Source organism: Hyaena hyaena, unplaced genomic scaffold (genome assembly GCF_003009895.1).
Source record: "Hyaena hyaena isolate Hyena2069 unplaced genomic scaffold, ASM300989v1 scaffold_1107, whole genome shotgun sequence".
Lineage (NCBI taxonomy): Eukaryota > Metazoa > Chordata > Mammalia > Carnivora > Hyaenidae > Hyaena > Hyaena hyaena.
Genome location: NW_024081735.1, coordinates 398,122 through 416,427, shown reverse-complemented (window position 1 = coordinate 416,427; position 18,306 = coordinate 398,122). Strand labels below are relative to the sequence as shown.

The 18,306-nt window shown below is 38.2% G+C and overlaps 1 protein-coding gene and 1 pseudogene across 1 annotated transcript in view; both read left to right on the top strand.

The window, feature by feature from the left end:
• Nucleotides 1–14,307, top strand: part of LOC120224081 (NKG2-A/NKG2-B type II integral membrane protein-like) — a gene marked incomplete at its 5' end in the record, with an annotated part of 48,303 nt that extends 33,996 nt beyond the window's left edge. The window contains 2 exons of the mRNA XM_039222314.1: nt 8,078–8,428; nt 14,207–14,307. Of these exons, the coding sequence (XP_039078245.1) occupies nt 8,078–8,428; nt 14,207–14,307 (452 nt within the window). The remainder of the gene's footprint in view (nt 1–8,077; nt 8,429–14,206) is intronic.
• Nucleotides 14,308–14,378: 71 nt separating this feature from the next.
• Nucleotides 14,379–17,633, top strand: LOC120224080 (annotated as a pseudogene).
• The last annotated feature ends 673 nt before the right edge of the window (nt 17,634–18,306 follow it).

Sequence of the window (18,306 nt, the reverse complement as noted above, 5' to 3'; positions counted from 1 at the left end):
TCAAGAAACAAGCCAAAGTACACATGGTGGAGAGGCCCAAATATCACTCCGAGTAAGAAAACGAAATAACCAAGGTCTCAACAAGAGAGACCAAGAGATACCATTCAAAAAACACTCTCTGAAAGGATAGGCCCTGGACAGTCAAAGAGTCTTCTTGGATACAGCAGCGCTCACAGGTGAAGAGAGCATAACAGGTCTTTAAAACTAACAAGAGCCAGAAAGCTAACTAAAATAACAAAACGAAAGAGCTCTCCTCCAAAGAAACTCCAAGAAGAATTGACAGCTAGTGATCTGCTCAAAACAGACATAAGCAGCATAAATGAACAAGATTTTAGTATAATAATCATAAAATTAATAGCTGGGCTTCAAAAAAACATAGGGGACATCAAAGAGACTATGGCTACAGACAAAATGGAAAATAAAATAGGCATGAAGAATTAAAAAATGCGATAAATGAGATACATAATAAATTAGAGGCCTTCAATGCACAGATTGAAGAGGCAGAAAGGAGAATAAGTGATTTAGAAGTCACCATTGTAGAAAAAGAAGAAGCTGACAAAAAAAGAGACAAACTGATTCAGGAACATGAAAGAAGAGTTCGAGAGCTAAGCAACACGGTCAAACGCAACAATATCCATATCATAGGAAACACAAAAGAGGAAGAGAGAAGGAAAGGTGCTGAAGGAGTCCTGGAACAAATTATAGAAGAGAACTTCCCCAACCTGGGAAAAGAAGTAAATGTTGAAATACAAGAGGCTCAGAGGACCCCTCTCAACGTAATTTGAATCTACATTCTGCATGACATATGATAGTGAAAATAGCAAAATATAAGGACAAAGAGAGAATTTTGAAAGCAGCTGGGTAGAAAAGGGCCCTAACATATAAAGAGATACCTATCAGGTCTGTGGAGACAGACCTATCTACTGAAACGTGGCAGGCCGGAAAGAAAAGGCAGGAGATCTTCAATGTGACGAACAGAAAAAATATGCAGCCAAGAATCCTCTATCCAGCAAGCCTGTCATTCAAAATAGAAGGAGAGATAAAAGTCTTTCCAAATAAACAAAAATTGAGAGAATTTGTCACCACTAAGCCAGCCCTACAAGACATCCTGAAGGGTACGATCTGAAGGAAATATTGCAAGGAACAAACACACCAGAGATATCACCACAAATATGAACTCCACAAAGGACACAAAGACTCTAAACCCACATATCTCAATAATAACACTGAATGTAAATGAGCTGAATGCTCCAATCAAAAGACATAGGGTAGTAGAATGGATAAAACAACAAAATCCATCTATATGCTGTCTACAAGAAACTCATTTTAGACTGGAAGATACCTTCAGATGAAAAGTAAGGGGATGGAGAAATATATATCATGCTACTGGAAATCAAAATAAAGCTGGAGTAGCTATACTTGTATTGGACAAACTGGACTTTAAATTAAAGACAATAACAAAGTATGATGAAGACATTACATAATAATTACAGGGTCTATCCATCAGCTAGAACTAACAATCATAAAAGTCTATGCACCGAATATGGGAGCAACTAAATATATAAAACAATTAATCACAAACAGAAACAGGCTCATAAATAAGAATGTGCTAATAGCAGGGGACTTTAATACTCTACTTACGGCAATGGATAGGTCAACCAGACAGAAAATCACTAAAGAAATAATGGACTTGAAAGACACATTGGACCAGATGGATCAGACAGATATATTTAGAACTCTACATCCTGAAGCCAAGGAATTCACTTTCTTCTCAAGTGAGCATGGCACATTCTCCAAGACAGATCCCATACTGGGACATAAAGCAGCCCTCAATAAATATAAAAGAATTGAGATCATACCATGCACACTCTCAGATCATAATGCTTTGAAACTTGAAATCAATCACAGGAAGAAGCCTGGAAAACCTCCAAAAACATGGAGGTTAAAGAATACCCTACTAAAGAATGAATGGGCCAATCAGGCAACTAGGGATGAAATTAAAAAATATGTGGAAACAAATGAAAATGAAAACAAAAATCCAAAATCTATGGGATGTGGCAAAGGCAGTCCTAAGAGGAAAGTACATTGCTCTCCAGGCCTATTTCAAGAAACTAGAATAAACGCAAGTCCAAAACCTAACAGCTCACCTAAAGGAACTATAGGCAAGCAACAAGAACGCCCTAAACCCAGTAGAAGAAGAGAAATAGTACAAATCAGAGCAGAAATAAACAACATAGAGACCAAAGACACAATTGAACAGATCAATGAAACCAAGAGTTGGTTTTTTGACAAAATAAACAAAATTGACAAACCTCTAGCCAGGCATCTCAGAAAGAAAAGAGAGAGCACCCAAATAGCCAAAATCATGAATGAAAATGAACTTGTTACAAACAACCCCTCAGAAATACAGGCAATTATCAGGGAATACTATGAAAAATTATATGCCAACAAATTGGACAACTTAGAAGAAATGGACAAATTCCTAAACGCACACCCACTAACAAAATTCACACGGGAAGAGATAGGAAATCTGAACAGACCCAGAACTAGTGAGGAAATCAAATCAGTGATCAAAAATCTCCCAACGAATAAGAGTTCAGGACCAGATGGTTTCCCCGGGGAATTCTACCAGACATTTAAAACAGAATTAATACCCATTCTTCCCAAACTATTCCAAAAAATAGATATCGAGGAAAAACCTCCAGACTCATTTTATGAAGCCAGATTCACTCTGATTCCCAAACCAGACAGAGATCCAGCTAAAAAAGAGAACTACAGGCCAATATCCTTGATGAATACGGATGCAAAAATCCTCAACTAGATCCTTGCAAATTGAATCCAAGAGCACATAAAAAGAATTATCTGCCAAGATCAAGTGGGATTCATTCCTGGGTTACACGGCTGGTTCAACATCTGCAAATCAATCAATGTGATACATCACATCAACAAAAGATAAAAAACATATGATACTGTCCATAGATGGAGAAAAAGCATTTGACAAAATACAGCATCTCTTCTTAATAAAGACTCTAGAGAAAGTTGGGATAGAAGGACCCTACTTAAACATCATCAAAGCCATCTATGAGAAGCCTTCAGCTAACATCATCCTCAATTGGGAAAAACTGAGAGGTTTCCCCTAAGATCAGGAGCACAACAGGGATGTCCACTCACCACTTTGTTTAACATAGTGCTGGAAGTCCTAGCATCAGCCATCAGACAACAAAAGGAAATCAAAGGTATCAGAATTGGCAAAGAGGAAGTCAAACTTTCACTTTTCACAGACGACATGATACTCTACATAGAAAACCCGACAGACTCCACCAGAAGCCTACTAGAACTCATCCAAGAATTCAGCCAAGTTGCAGGGTACAAAATCAACGTACAGAAATCGGTTGCATTTTTATACACCAACAATGAAACAACAGAAAGAGAAATCAAGAAACTGATCCCATTCACAATTGCACAAAAAACCATAAAGTACCTAGGAATAAACCTACCTGCAGATGATGTGAAAGAAAAAAAAAAGAAAGAAAGAAAAAATAAAAAGAAAAAAAAAAACCCAACCAAGGATACAAGAGATCCGTATGATGAAAACTATAGAAAACTATGAAGGAAATTGAAGAAGACACAAAGAAATGGAAAAACATTCCATGCTCATGGATTGGAAGAATAAATATAGTTAAAATGTCATTACTACCCAAAGCAATCTACACATTCAATGCAATTCCAACCAAATTGCACAAGCATACTTCTCAAAGCTAGAGCAAAGTATCCTAAAATTTGTATGGAACCACCAAAGACCCCGAATAGCCAGAGTAATACTGAAAAATAAAACCAAAACGGGAGGTATCTCCATCCCAGACTTTAGTCTCTACTACAAAGCTGTCATCATCAAGACAGTATGGTATTGGCACAAAAACAGACACATAGACCAATGCAATAGAATTGAGAACTCAGAAGTGGACCCAAAACTGTACAGCCAACTAATCTTGACAAAGCAGGAAAGAATATCCAATGGAAAAAAGACAGCCTCTTTAACAGATGGTGTTGGGAGAACTGGACAGCAACATGCAGAAGAATGAAACTAGATCAATTTCTCACACCATACACAAAAGTAAACTCAAAATGGATAAAGGACATGAACGTGAGACAGGAAACCATCAAAACCCTAGAGGAGAAAGCAGGAAACAACCTCCTTGACCTCCACCGCAGCAACTTCTTACTTGACACATTCCCAAAAGCAAAAGAATCAAGAGCAAAAATAAACGATTGGGACCTCATCAAGACTACAAGCTTCTGCGCAGCAAAGGAAACAACCCAGAAAACTAATAGGCAACCAACGGAATGGGAAAAGATAGTTGCAAATGACATATCAGATAAAGGGTTAATATCCAAAATCTATAAGTAACTCACCAAACTCCACACCGGAACAACAAACAACCCAGTAAAGAAATGGGCAGAAGATATGAACAGACACTTCTCCAAAGAGGACATCCAGATAGCCAACATACACAGGAAACGATGCTCAGCATCCCTCCTCACCAGAGAAATACAGATCAAAACGACACTGAGATACCACCTTACGCCAGTCAGATTGGCTAAAATGAGCAAATCAGAGAACTCTAGATGCTGACGAGGATGTGGAGAAATGGGCACCCTCCTACACTGTTGGTGGGAATATAAGCTGGTGCAACCCCTCTGGAAAACAGTGTGGAATTTCCTTAAGAAGTTAACAAAAAACTCCCCTATGACCCAGCAATAGCACTACTAGGAATTTACCCAAGGGACACAGGAGTGCTGATGCATAGGAGCACATGTACCCCAGTGTTCATAGCAGCACTCTCAACAATAGCCAAAACATGGAAAAAGTCTAAGTGTACATCAACAGACGAATGGATCAAGAAGATGTGGTTTATCTATACGATGGAACACTACATGGCAATGAGAAACAACGAAATCTGGCCATGTGTAGCAACATGGATGGACCTTGAGGGTGTGATGCTGAGCGAAATAAGTCAGGCAGAGAAGGACAAATACCATATGTTTGCACGTATAGGAGGATTAGGAGGAACTTAACGGAGGACCAAGGGGGAGAAGAAGGGGGGAAATGGTGGGGGAGGGGGAGAGAGGCAAAACTTGAAAGACTCTTGAATACTGAGAACAAACTGAGGACTGATGGGTGTGGGGGGGAGGGGGAGATGTGCATGGAGGAGGGCACTTGTTGGGATGAGCACTGGGTGTTGTTTCTGAGATGTCTGCTAGAGGTTTGTCAATTTTGTTTATTTTTTCAGAGAACCAACTCTTGGTGTCATTGATCTGTTCAATTTTGTCTCTATGTTGTTTATTTCTGCTCTGATTTTTAGTATTTCTCTTCATCTACTGGGTTTAGGGTGTTCTTGTTGCTCTGCCTATAGTTCCTTTAGGTGAGCTGTTAGGTTTTGGACTTGCGTTTATTCTAGTTTCTTGAAATAGGCCTGGAGAGCAATGTACTTTCCTCTTAGGACTGCCTTTGCTGCATCCCATATATTTTGGATTTTTGTTTTCATTTTCATTTGTTTCCATATCTTTTTAAATTTTTTCTCTAATTGCCTGATTGGCCCATTCATTCTTTAGTAGGGTGTTCTTTAACCTCCATGTTTTTAAGGTTTTCCAGACTTCTTCCTGTGATTCATTTCAAGGTTCAAAGCATTATGATCTGAGAGTGTGCATGGTATGATCTCAATTCTTTTATATTTATTGAGGGCTGCTTTATGGCCCAGTATATGATCTATCTTGGAGAATGTGCCATGCTCACTTGAGAAGAAAGTGAATTCCTCGGCCTCAGGATGCAGAGTTCTAGATATATCTGTCAGATCCATCTGGACCATTGTGTCATTCAAGTCCATTGTTTCTTTAGTGATTTTCTGTCTGTTTGATCTATCCATTGCTGTATGTTGTGTATTATTGTCCCCTGCTATTAGCACATTCTTATTTATTAGTTTGTTTCTTTTTGTGATTAATTGTTTTAAATATTTAGGTGCCCCCATATTCGGTGCATAGACATTTATGATTGTTAGTTCTTCCTGATGGATGGACCCTGTAATTATTATATAATGCCCATCTTCATCCTTTGTTATTGTCTTTAATTTAAAGTCCAGTTTGTCCTATGTAAGTATAGCTACTCCGGCTTTCTTTTTATTTCCTGTAGCATGATATATATTTCTCCATCCCCTTACTTTTCATCTGAAGGTATCTTCCAGTCTAAAATGAGTTTCTTGTAGACAGCATATAGATGGATTTTGTTTGTTTATCCATTCTGCTACCCTATGTCTTTTGATTGGAGCATTCAGCCCATTTACATTCAGTGTTATTATTGAGATATGTGGGTTTAGAGTCATTGTGCCCTTTGTGGGGTTTATGCTTGTGGTGGTGTCTTCTTTCCTTGCAATACTTCCCTCAGAGAGTCGCCCTCAGGATGTCTTGTAGGGCTGGCTTAGTGGTGAGAAATTCTCTCAATTTTTGTTTATTTGGAAAGACTTTTATCTCTCCTTCTATTTTGAATGACAGGCTTGCTGGACAGAGGATTCTTGTCTGCATATTTTTTCTGTTCGTCACATTGAAGATCTCTTGCCATTCCTTTCTGGCCTGCCAAGTTTCAGTAGATAGGTCTGTCACCACTCTTATAGGTTTTCCGTTATATGTTAGGGCCCTTTTCTCCCTAGCTGCTTTCAAAATTCTCTTTGTCCTTATATTTTGCCATTTTCACTCTGATATGTCATCCAGATGGTCGATTCAAATTACGTCTGAGGGGGGTCCTCTGAGCCTCTTGTATTTCAACTTCTACTTCCCTCTCCACGTTGGGGAAGTTCTCTTCTATAATTTGTTCCAGAACTCCTTCAGCACCTTTCCCTCCCTCTTCCTCTTCTGGGATTCCTATGATACGGATATTGTTGCATTTGACTGTATCACTGAGCTCTCGAACTGTTCTTTCATGTTCCTGGATCAGTTTTCTCTTTTTTTGTCAGCTTCTTGTTTTTCTATAATGATGTCTTCTCAAACACATATTCTCTTTTCTGCCTCTTCAATCCATGCATTGGGTACCTCCAGTTTATTATGTATTTCATTTATCGCATTTTTTAATTCATCATGCCTATTTTTATTCTCCATATTAGTTTTAGCCATAGTTGCTTTAAGATCCTCTATGCTTTTTTTAATTCCAGCGATTAATTTTATGATTATTGTTCTAAAATCTTGTTCAGTTATGTTGCTTATATCTGTTTTGAGCAGTTCATTAGCTGTCAATTCTTCTTGGAGTGTCTTTGGAGGAGAGCTCTTTCATTTCATCATTTTGGTTAGTCTCTTGTTAGTTTTAAAGACTTGTTATGTACTCTGCACCTGTGAGAGCTGCTGTACCCAAGAAGATTCTTTGACTGTTCAGGGCTTGTCTGTTCAGAAAGTGTTCTTTGAATGGTATCTCTTGGTCTCTCTTGTTGAGACCTTGGTTATTTTATTTTCCTACTCGTAGTGCTATTTGGGATTCTCCACCATGTGTACTTTGGCTTGTTTCTTGAGGTAGCCCTGGAGAAGAAAACACAGACAAACACACCGGGAACAGAGGGACACAAACGTACAAACAAATCCAACAATCACGCTAACCAAGGGGTGAAACTAAAAAGCAATAAGAAAAGACGGAGGAGGAAAGGCGAATGATAGAAAATAAAAATACATTAAAAAGTCACAAAAAAAAGAAAAGAGAAGGGAAGAATGAAGAAAACCGATAGACAAAGATCGGTTTAAAGCATATAACCAGATTTCCCAGTTACAATTAAATAGCCAGGTGTATGCAGTGCTTGTTGAAGAGCTAGAGAAAGAGAGAGATGATAGGGCAGAGATGAGGCAAGATTGGAGATAGAATGAACAGGCAGAAGGGATAAGAAGCTTTTCTCAAAGAGCTAAGGGGTGGTATATGTTTGCAGAGGTGAGAGAAAGAAGGTGGTGTTATCCAGATAAACTATCAGGTCTGATTACCCCTGAGAGGCTTTGTTGTGCCGCCATTAACAGTTGAGCTGGTCGCTGCTTCCTGTTGCCTGGGGTTAAGTGGAGGGTGGGGGAAGTGCCGCAGCCTCAGATCTGCCCGGGGTCCAGCAGCAATACAAGCCGAGCGCGTTTGGGGAAGAGAGCAACTTCAGGTCCGCAGAGTCCTCTTCGCCTCACCCTGCAGCAACCGCTTTACCCGCCGCCGCGGCTTCAGCAGGCAACTTTTCGCTCACGCAGCCGCCGCTTCACAAGTTTAGCAGCACTTCACCAGGTGGCCGCCACCGCCGCTTCAGTGGGGCGATGTCGCGCGCGCCCCTGCTGCTTCACCCGGCGCCGGGACCACCTCCGCAGGCGTTCCTGCTGGTTAACGGGCCGTCACCTCCATGGATGGTGCTGGACGCGCGGCAGTTCAGTTTTTCCTGGCACCTTCTGGGACCAGAGCACCTAGTTTAAAGTCAGCACCCCAGCCAGAGCTAGGAAACACTGTCTTTCCAAGCCCAGGTCTTTTTTCTTCTCCAGGGACGGTTCTATGAACAATCTCAGCTTTTCTTTCCTTTCCCTTGGACTTAGAGCAGCTCACCACCACTTGCCGGTTTATCACTCACCACCGCAGCTGCCTGCAAGCTGGGCTCCCTCCCCTCCCTCTCTGTCTCTGGTCCCGTCCGGCTTTTGTCTTCCCCAGTTCGCACTCACCACTTATGAGGTTTCCTTCCCAGTGTGCTCTCTTTCTATTCCCAAACTCCTGTGGCTCCGTGTCCTACGACTTCAGGCCTTCTCTGTTTGAGAGATGGGTGCAGGCGAAATGTAAGGTGCTTCCTGCTTCTCCTCCATCTTTCCTCTTATTTTAATTTTTTAGAGAGAAGAGAGTCCATGAGCAGGCTCAGGGAAGGGAGAGAGAGAGGAAGAGAATCTCAAGCAGGTAGCATGCTCAGTGCAGAGCTGGACTTGAGGTTCGATCCTCTGACACTGAGATCATGACCTAAGCTGAAATCACAAGTTAGAGCCTCAACTGACTGAGCTATAGAGGCACCCCAATTCTATAAGACTGTCGAAGGGAGTAAATGCCTCTTCGTCTTAAGTTAGTATCAAAACTGAAGACAATGAAAGTTTCCAAATTCATTCCATAGGAACATCATTACCTTGAATTAAACACTACAAGGACACAACACACACACACACACACATACACACACTATAGACCAATATCCCTGATCAACATGCAACAATCCTCTTCCAAATTAGCAAACTGAATTTCACAATAAAAGAAAAGGATGGTACTCCATGCTTAAGTGAGTTTATATTACTTATGCAAGGATGGTTCAATACCTGCAAATCAATCAACTTGACACAGCAGACTAACTGACTAAAAGATCAAAATCATATGGTAATCACAATAGATGCAGAGAAAGCACTTGACAAAATTCAACATCCACTTATAATAAAAACTTCCCAGAAGATGTGTAGAGAAGAAATGTCCCTCCTTATAATAAAGTTCATATATTACAACTCCACTATTAACATCATTCTCAACACTGAAAAGTCAAAAGCTTTTACTTTCAGATCAATATCAAGACGAGGAAGTCCCCTTTTACCACTTTTATCAACACAATACTGGAGGCCCTAGACACCAAAATTTGAAATGAAAAATCGATAAAGGACATGAATGCTGATAAACAAAATGCAAAAAAGTCATGATTTGCAGATGACATAATTCTCTAGGGTAAAAAAAAACTGACTACACTATAAAACCTATTAGAACTATTAAGTGAAATCAGTTAAGTTGCAGAATAGGAAATTAATAGATAGAAATCCATTGGACCTCTATAGAGTAGTAATAAACTATGAGAAAGAGAAATTAAAACAATCCCATTTTTAATTGAATTTATCAAAATGAATTAACAAAGAATATTTTAGCCAAAAAGGTGATATTCTTAGTCTCCGAAACCTATAAGCGATTGTTTGGAGAAACTTGAGATGACAGGAATAAATAAATGGGAATTATATACGATGCTTATGGGATGGAAGATTTAATATTGTGAAAATATCCATATTATTCAAAATGACCAATAGATTCAAAGTAAACCTTATGGACATACCAATAGCATTTTCACAGAACTAGAATAAATTTCTGAAAGTTTGTACAGAATGACAGGAAATTCTAAATATCCAAAGCAATGATTAGAAAGAAGACTAAAACAGGGCAGCCTGGGTGGTCAGCCGGTAAAGCATCCAACTTCGGCTCACGTTATTATCTCGTGGTTTGTGGGTTCCAGCCTCATGTCGGGCTCTGTGCTGACAGTTAGCTCGGAGCCAGGAACCTGCATCAGATTCTGTATCTCCTTCTCTCTCTGAACCTCCCCTGCTCATGCTCTCTCTCTCTCTTTCTGTCTCAGAAATAAAACATTTTTAAAAATTAAAAAAATAAAAGAAAGCAGAATAAATCTGGAAGAAACATGCTCTTACATTTCAGATTCTACTACAAAGCTCTAGCAATCCAAGCAGAATGGAACAATAATAGACACATAGATCGAAGGAATGGAATAGAAAGCCCAGAAACAAATGTGTGTCTATATGGCCAATTAATATGTGACAAGAGGGCATGAAGAGACACAGGGAAAAGAGAGTCTTCAGGAAATGGTGTTTATAAAACTAGAAACCTGTGTGCTAGGGAATAAAACTGGTCTACTTTTTTACACCATGCTGAAAAATAAGCCTAAAAAGAATTAAAAACATAGGTACATGACAGAAACAATAACTCCTAGAGAAAGCACAGGCAATAATCTCTTGGAGCTAAGGTTTCATCTTTATTCATTCGGATCTGTTTTCATAGAGAACGGCAGCAAAATGAAAAAATTAAACAATATCCCAAAAAACAAGACATTTGCCCAGCCACGGAAACTGTCAATAAAACAAAAAGGCAACCTACTGAGTAGGAGATGATATTTACAAATGATGTTCCAGCAAGGAGTTAATATCCAAATTATAAGAAGAATTCCTACTTCTTAACACAAAAGGAATGCAAACACGTGATTACAAAATGGACCGAGGACCTGAAGAGATATTTTCTGAAAAAAGATATCCAGATCGCCAACACACATGTGAAACGCTGCTCACTACCACTAATCATCAGGAAAATGTAAATCCAAACCACAATGACATATCACCTCACACGTGTCTGAATCAAAACGACACGAAGTAACAAATATTGGTGTGCATGTGGAGAAAACGGAATCTAATGCACTGTGGGTGGGAATTTGAATTGGTGTAGTCACAATGGATAACAGGATAGAGGTTCCTCAAAACATTTTTCTCATTGTTGACACTATTGAAGGACCTAGAGGGTTTTATGCTAAATGAAATGAGTCAGAGAAAGGCAAATACCATATGATTTACCTAATGATGTCAAATCAAAAACAAACAAAGAAACAAACCCAAAAGATTCACATACAGAGAGACCAAAGTTGTGACTTCTGTAGGGAAGTGGGGAGGGGGATGGCTGACATGAGAGAAAGTAAGTGGTACAAATGTTCAGTTATGAAATAAATAATTCACTGGAATGTAAATTACAGCATAGGGAATAGAGTCAATACCATTGTATTCATGTTGTACGGTGATGGGTGATCATGATGATTTATCATGATGATCATAGCATAATGTGTATAAATGATGAATCATTACATCTACGCCTGAATTTTAATATGGGATCGGATTTCAACTATACAGCATAAAAAATAAATAAATAAATGAAAAATGAAAATAAAACTACTATTGTCCACCAAGCTTGCAAAGAAGAAAACAAAACAGAACTCCAGGCCAATAGAGACATACGTATAAATATGCCCAAAAGTATTAGCAAATCAAATTCAATCGTTGGAAAAACAAAGGAAAAGAATTCCATTGATGCAACGGAGAAGAATAAATAAATAACATGAATAATTATTTCCTATTCAACTCTCTGGCATGGTGCTTGTGCCCAATATTATTCAATGTTTTATCCTTCCCTTGGGGATTTATTTTTTTCTAGCAGAAACTTTAACAACTTATTATTTACAAATAATACAGACAGAATGTAGGCTTATGAAAAACAAAGGTAGAAATTGAGTAGATCCATTCAAAGATTGATGTCTTTATGCCAGTTACAATAAAATTGGAAACGTAGTCATTCTTCACTATTAATGTCAACTATCATTAAATATCTGTTGACAGGATGATGATTTTAGGATACTTTCAGTATAGAAGAAATGACACATCAGGGGCATAAGATAAAGGAGGGCATAATATCAAGGGGCAGCAACCTTGCCTAAGTAAAACAGAGATATCTAAGCTATTTTAAACAAGGCCTCAGTCCTTGTTTGTGATTCAGATGAGAGCAAATTACAGCCTGGGTGGTCACGTCTCTGACCCCAATGTCTTGTGGAACATAGAATTTGTCAGAGGGACTTGCCAAGGGACAAACTAAATGGCATCAAGATCAAAGTCTCCTACCTTCTGGAGGTGTGTGATGACATACAGTTTCTTCAAAATAGCCCAACAGTAAGAATTTCCTGTTCAAAGTTTAGGTGACACATTGATGAGAAATCTACTTTTTCCACTATTGCCTCACTCTGAGCTCTCACAGGGCCGGCAAGCTGTAGAGACCACAGACATTACCTGCTTACGAGAGTAACCTGGTTCCGTCTGGAAGATGTGTGACTGTGTGGCCAACAGAAGGTATGTGTCACTCCTGCCCTGTCTCTCTACCAGCCACCCCAGGGAGTGGGAGATACAAATGCTGGTGGGATGCACTTGAGGCAGAGCTAACACGCAATCATATCACAGAGAACATTAATATCTGCATTCCAACAATTCAGGGTAATAAACCAGAAGGACTATGCTATATGTTAGAGATCTTACAATATGTAAATTATTAACTGTGGAGAAGTCATTAAGATCTTATGCATATGCACAATTGGGTTTGTTAATCAATATAATTTTGGGTGAGATCACATAAGCTTCGTGGCAAAGAACACTTAATTTGGATTTATCATCAATTGTCATCAATGATTTATTATGTATTCTTTGATATTTGCCCAAAATTAATGATAGATTCTTAAATTGAACCATTACAAAGGACAAATGTAATTTCTCATTATATTTTTTCATAAATGAGTGCAGTTTGATTTTTCATAAAATACAACATGGGGTACCTTCTGTAAGAGGCCAACTTACACTGAACTATAAACAATCCAAACACTGTATAAAATGGAACAAAACTTTGCCAGGAAAATTATTCAATCCTGAAAGATACTCCTGTGTAATGAATTATGTTCCATGGTCTAAATGACATAAATGAGTCATGATAAATGGTTACTGTGTTTAAAATAATTTAACTAATATATTATTGAGACCTTGGAAGAGTCAGATTGAGTTTAAGTCCTTTATATGCTTTAATTTTACATATTTTAATTCCTCTTTTAGATTAGGAAACCAGATATTGACATGAAATAACTGTTTAAAGTTGGCACCTTGTACTTTGATGGCCGGAGTAATTCCATAGTTCCCTGACTGCAAGCTCACTGACTGAAGTCTGATATTAACTTGATGTGATTTATTAGCATCACTATACAAATACAGCTACCCTCACAGCCTTTGAAATCATAGATCTTTCTAGAAGTTTGTAATAACGGTGCTCTTCCATAAATGATCTATACTTTTATTTATCAAATTGTGGTTTCATATCTTTGCCATCAAATCAGTTGTCACTTTCTGATGTTCATTAAGCCCTCTTTTAAAAATATGTTTTAATTTTGTTTTCTGTTTTCACTATTGTCTCTGCTTTGGGGAATGCTAGTGTGTCATGAAACATTTTGCAACATATAAAATATTTCTTCTAAAACTTAATGATGCTCAGAACTCCACAGATATTCAAAATAAAAATCACCTTGATAGCACTGCATTTCTTTACAGTAAAGCAGTCTAAAATCACAAATAAAAGTCATTTGCAAAAGGAAATTCCTATAACTTCTAAAAATACCATTCTTCAATCTTAGGGCACTTAAATTTTAACTAATAGTGGATTTTAACATTGTCAAAAAATTGGTGCAACACTGTTGGTTTCTAAAATAGCATTTTAATTTTAATCTGGCTAGTGTGATAGTGTGGAAGTATGTCTGTGGAATCTGACGTTGTATGTCTGTGGAATCTGGTACAGAAGTTAGTACCAGAGATGACATTGTTCAACTGCAAACGAGTGTGTCCCTCACCCCGCACTCCACCCAGTGTCGCTGCACGAGCAATCTTGTCAGCACATGACAAACACTATTTATCAAGCCCTTCAGTGCGGGTTCAGACAGCACGGTGCCTGACACTACTCAGCTGCACACATGAGTAACCAAGCAGTAACTTATGCAGAACTCCATCACGCTAAGGGCTCCAAAAGACAGCAAGGGAAACCTAAGGGCACTAAAAGCTCCATTTCCGCACCTGAGGAGGACATAGCCTATGCAGAATTGAATCTTCAAAGGGCTTCTCAGGATCCTCAAGGGAACGGCAAGGACTATCATTGCAAAGGTAAAACATGTAGTACAGACAGGTATGCCTGTTCTAGGATGGGCAGTTGGGGTGCAGGGGTGTAGGGAAAGAGTAGGAAATGATCTCACATATTTTCCCTTTGTGAGGACCAGAGCTGGAGGTTAGAATATGGTGTTGCAATGGAATGCATTGGTGTATTCTGAGAGATCACAATGGCCGTGATGGGTTTGAGGTGCAAGTTACCATATGTGATTCTCTGTGTATCGTTGATTCTCTTGTTTGTAAATTTCCTAAATGAGTTTCTCTGTGCATCGTTTCTGAGTGTTTTCATTTCTCTTCCTACTACTCACCATCATGTCCAGAGAAGTTCGTTGCTGGGATCCTGGGAATCATCTGCCTCATCTTGATGTCCACCGTGGTCACAATAGCTGTTATTTCCTGTAAGATAGTGTTTGAATGACTCAAAGGGAATTTTTCACATTAATGTTACTGGATGTATTGTGTAACTTTTTGAATTTCAATTTCTCATTTTAATGCATGTATGCTCTAAATGTTCAATAGTTATTCTGAATTCATCTAAAGCAGAAATAGAATAATTTTAGGGAGTATTAAATATATGTTCAGATTTCGTAACTCAAAGGCATGTTATACAAGAGGCTTTATGGAGAAAGATGAATTAATTCTTGAAATTGCTTAAACCCAATAGTGCAAGAAATGATGAGGTTTGATTCTTTAGGCTTTTGAAATATTTGCCCCCTCATGTTCATTACTTTATTACGTTTTTCTGGTAAAATAGTACACCCAATTTTAATCTAAGACACTGAACTTATTATGGTTTATTTTATTTAATATCATATTTTTAGAGGATTGCTTTAATTTTCTAGCTACTGGAGGACCAGAGCAGAACAAAACATCCCTGGAAACAATGCTCCAGAAAGGTACATCCCGCGCAAATTCCGATATTAGTTTAGATAAGATTAGATAGATTAGATAAAACATAGAGTAATATCTCTTTGTTAAATAGGCAGAGAGGATAATAGATTCTTTTGGGAAAAGTGAGTTAGAAAATCACTCAGAGACCTTTCAGAAATCATGATTATAGGAGAGTATTACTTCTGAGGCAACAATAGGAAGAAATACTCATCTAAAGTCGCCCTGCCCGTTGTTAACACTTGCCTCACATTTCCTCCTCCTGTAACACGATAACAGATAAATCATTTTATACGTGGTTTTCTTCAGTGACTCTCTGCACATGTAGAGGTGGACATTTTTGTGGTGCTTTATATGTGCTCATAAATTAGGGGATGAAAGCCTGACTCTTCTCTGAGTGTGTGTGTGTGTTGTTTTATTTTTAGCAGCTTGTGAGCCTATATGAACATGTTATGGACACATAAGTGTATACACGTACAAGTATGTAAAGTTTCATTTTTTAGTAGTCACAGCTTTTGGGATAATGTCTCATAATCTCTCTCCAGCGTGTCACTCTTGTCACTGCCTGAGGGAGTGGCTCACGTATTCCAACAGCTGCTATTGCTTTAGCCCTGAGAAAAAGTCATGGAATGAGAGTTGGACGTCCTAAGAATTCTAGCCTGCTCTACTCTGATGATGGAAAGGACATGGTAAGTTTCCAAATGTTTCCAGATTGTATTAAAAGCTTGTCAGTTAATTGGGCGCCTGGGTGGCTCTGCCAATTGTTTCCAACTTTGGCTCAGTCATGATCTCAGGGTTCGTGAATTCGAGCCGCACATCGGGCTCTGTGCTGACAGCTCAGAGCCTGGAGATGCTTCAGATTCTGGGTCTCGCTCTCTCTCTGCCCCTCCCCTGCTCGCGCTGTTTCTGCGTCTCTGAAAAATAAATAAATGTTAAAAAATAATTTTAATAAAGCTTGTCAGTTAATATGCTTGTAGAGTTCATTCACAGTTTTATATGTATTTGTAGTTTATTTATTTTAAAGGCTTTAATATTCCATGGTTTCACTCTATGACACATTATTTATATTTTGGTACATTTAATGTACATTTGATAGTTTCCAATTCTTGCTTTTCATAGACAGCTGCGCTTCTAGAAATGCTCTTTTGCCTGAAATAAACCTTACATTAAATTTTATAACACACCAAGGAAACTACATATATGATTATGCTAATTGCTTATGAAACAGCTAGGATCACACAATTACAAATTACATCATGAGACAAGTGTAGAGCCCTTATCGGGTCTATTTTCATTTTATGAAATAACTCAGCTTATTTGGGGTCTTTATATCAATGGAGTTATTCCGTGTGCATGTTTTAAGAGTGTCTCCCTTCTCACCCAGATGCTATTGTAATGCGTCCATATTAACACATTTGTCTATAGTTTGTGAATTTTCACTGCTGTCTCATAGGAATATGACATTTTAAAAACCGTTCTCAGAAATGTACTTCCTTTGTACTGCATGGGTATTATGAATAATTATCTTATGAAGAGTCTTTCTACATCTTCTTCCACTTATCTTATTTATAACCATTTATTATACATAAACACATATTACATAGTGTACTTATGGAATATACATAATATAGGTTTCGTAATAAAATAATAATGTAGAATATAAGATAATTGTATGTATGTATAATTATGCTACACTTCTCTGTAAGCATATGTATGAAATTGAGTTACATATACATAGATATATACATAGATATGTATATATTTCAATATATTAAATTATCCTTACAGTATTCTATTGTATTGTGTCAGCATACATTGTACCAAATAGTCCTTTGATCCAGATGTGAGGAGTCTCAGTAAAATGAATTGATAAGTCCTGGTGGTTATAATCAGTACCATTTTGGGGCTGTAATTCTTAAGGGTGTGCTCCTTTGTGAGAACGAGAAGTCTTGGAGTGTGTCTCTTCTCATTTCTCCAGTATGGTGTCCTCTTTTCACTTTGTCGACGAAGTCTCTGTCATATTTGAGGTATGAGTTCTTTTGAGCTCTTAGATGCAAATACCTGTGACATGCGTTTTATATTCTCAGATTGGAGTCGATCTGAATTTTAATGTTACCATGGGCCTACTTAGCGTTTTTTGTGTAACCATGATTATGATGGACCTAATTCAGAAGTGAGCCCAAGTTCATGAATATAATTTCCTATAGTATTTTTTAAACATTGTTAATGTTTTATTTATTTCTGAGAGAGGGAGAGAGAGCAGGGGAAGGTCAGAGAGAGAGGGAGACACAGAATACGAAACAGGCTCCAGGCTATGAGCAGTCAGCATAGAGCCTAATGCAGGGCTCAACCCATGAACTCGAGATCATGACTTGAGCTGAAGCCAAACACTTAACCGACTGAGACACCCAGGTGCGTCCCCTATAGTATTTTCCTATATTATTATTTTTTAATTCTTTTAAGGTTTATTTATTTTGAGAGAGAGAGACAGAGTGTGAGCAGGGGAGGGGCAGAGAGGAGGATACAGAATCTGAAGCAGGCTCCAGGCTCTGAGCTGTTAGAACAGAGCCTGATGTGGGGCTCGAACCCATTAGTGAGATCATGACCTGAGCTGAAGTTGGACGCTCAACTGACTGAGCTACCCAGGTGCTCCTTTCCTACATTATTTTACGTTTTTCTTTATTTTTTTATTTTTTAGCTTTTAATTATGGTTTATGATCCAATTAGATCTTATTTTTTTGATATTATATTTCTGATGCTGTGAGATAAAAGTGAAGGTTATATTTTTCTACATCATTACCTCATTGACGGAGCATCGCATGTAGTAATATAGGTCTTTTCTTCATAAAA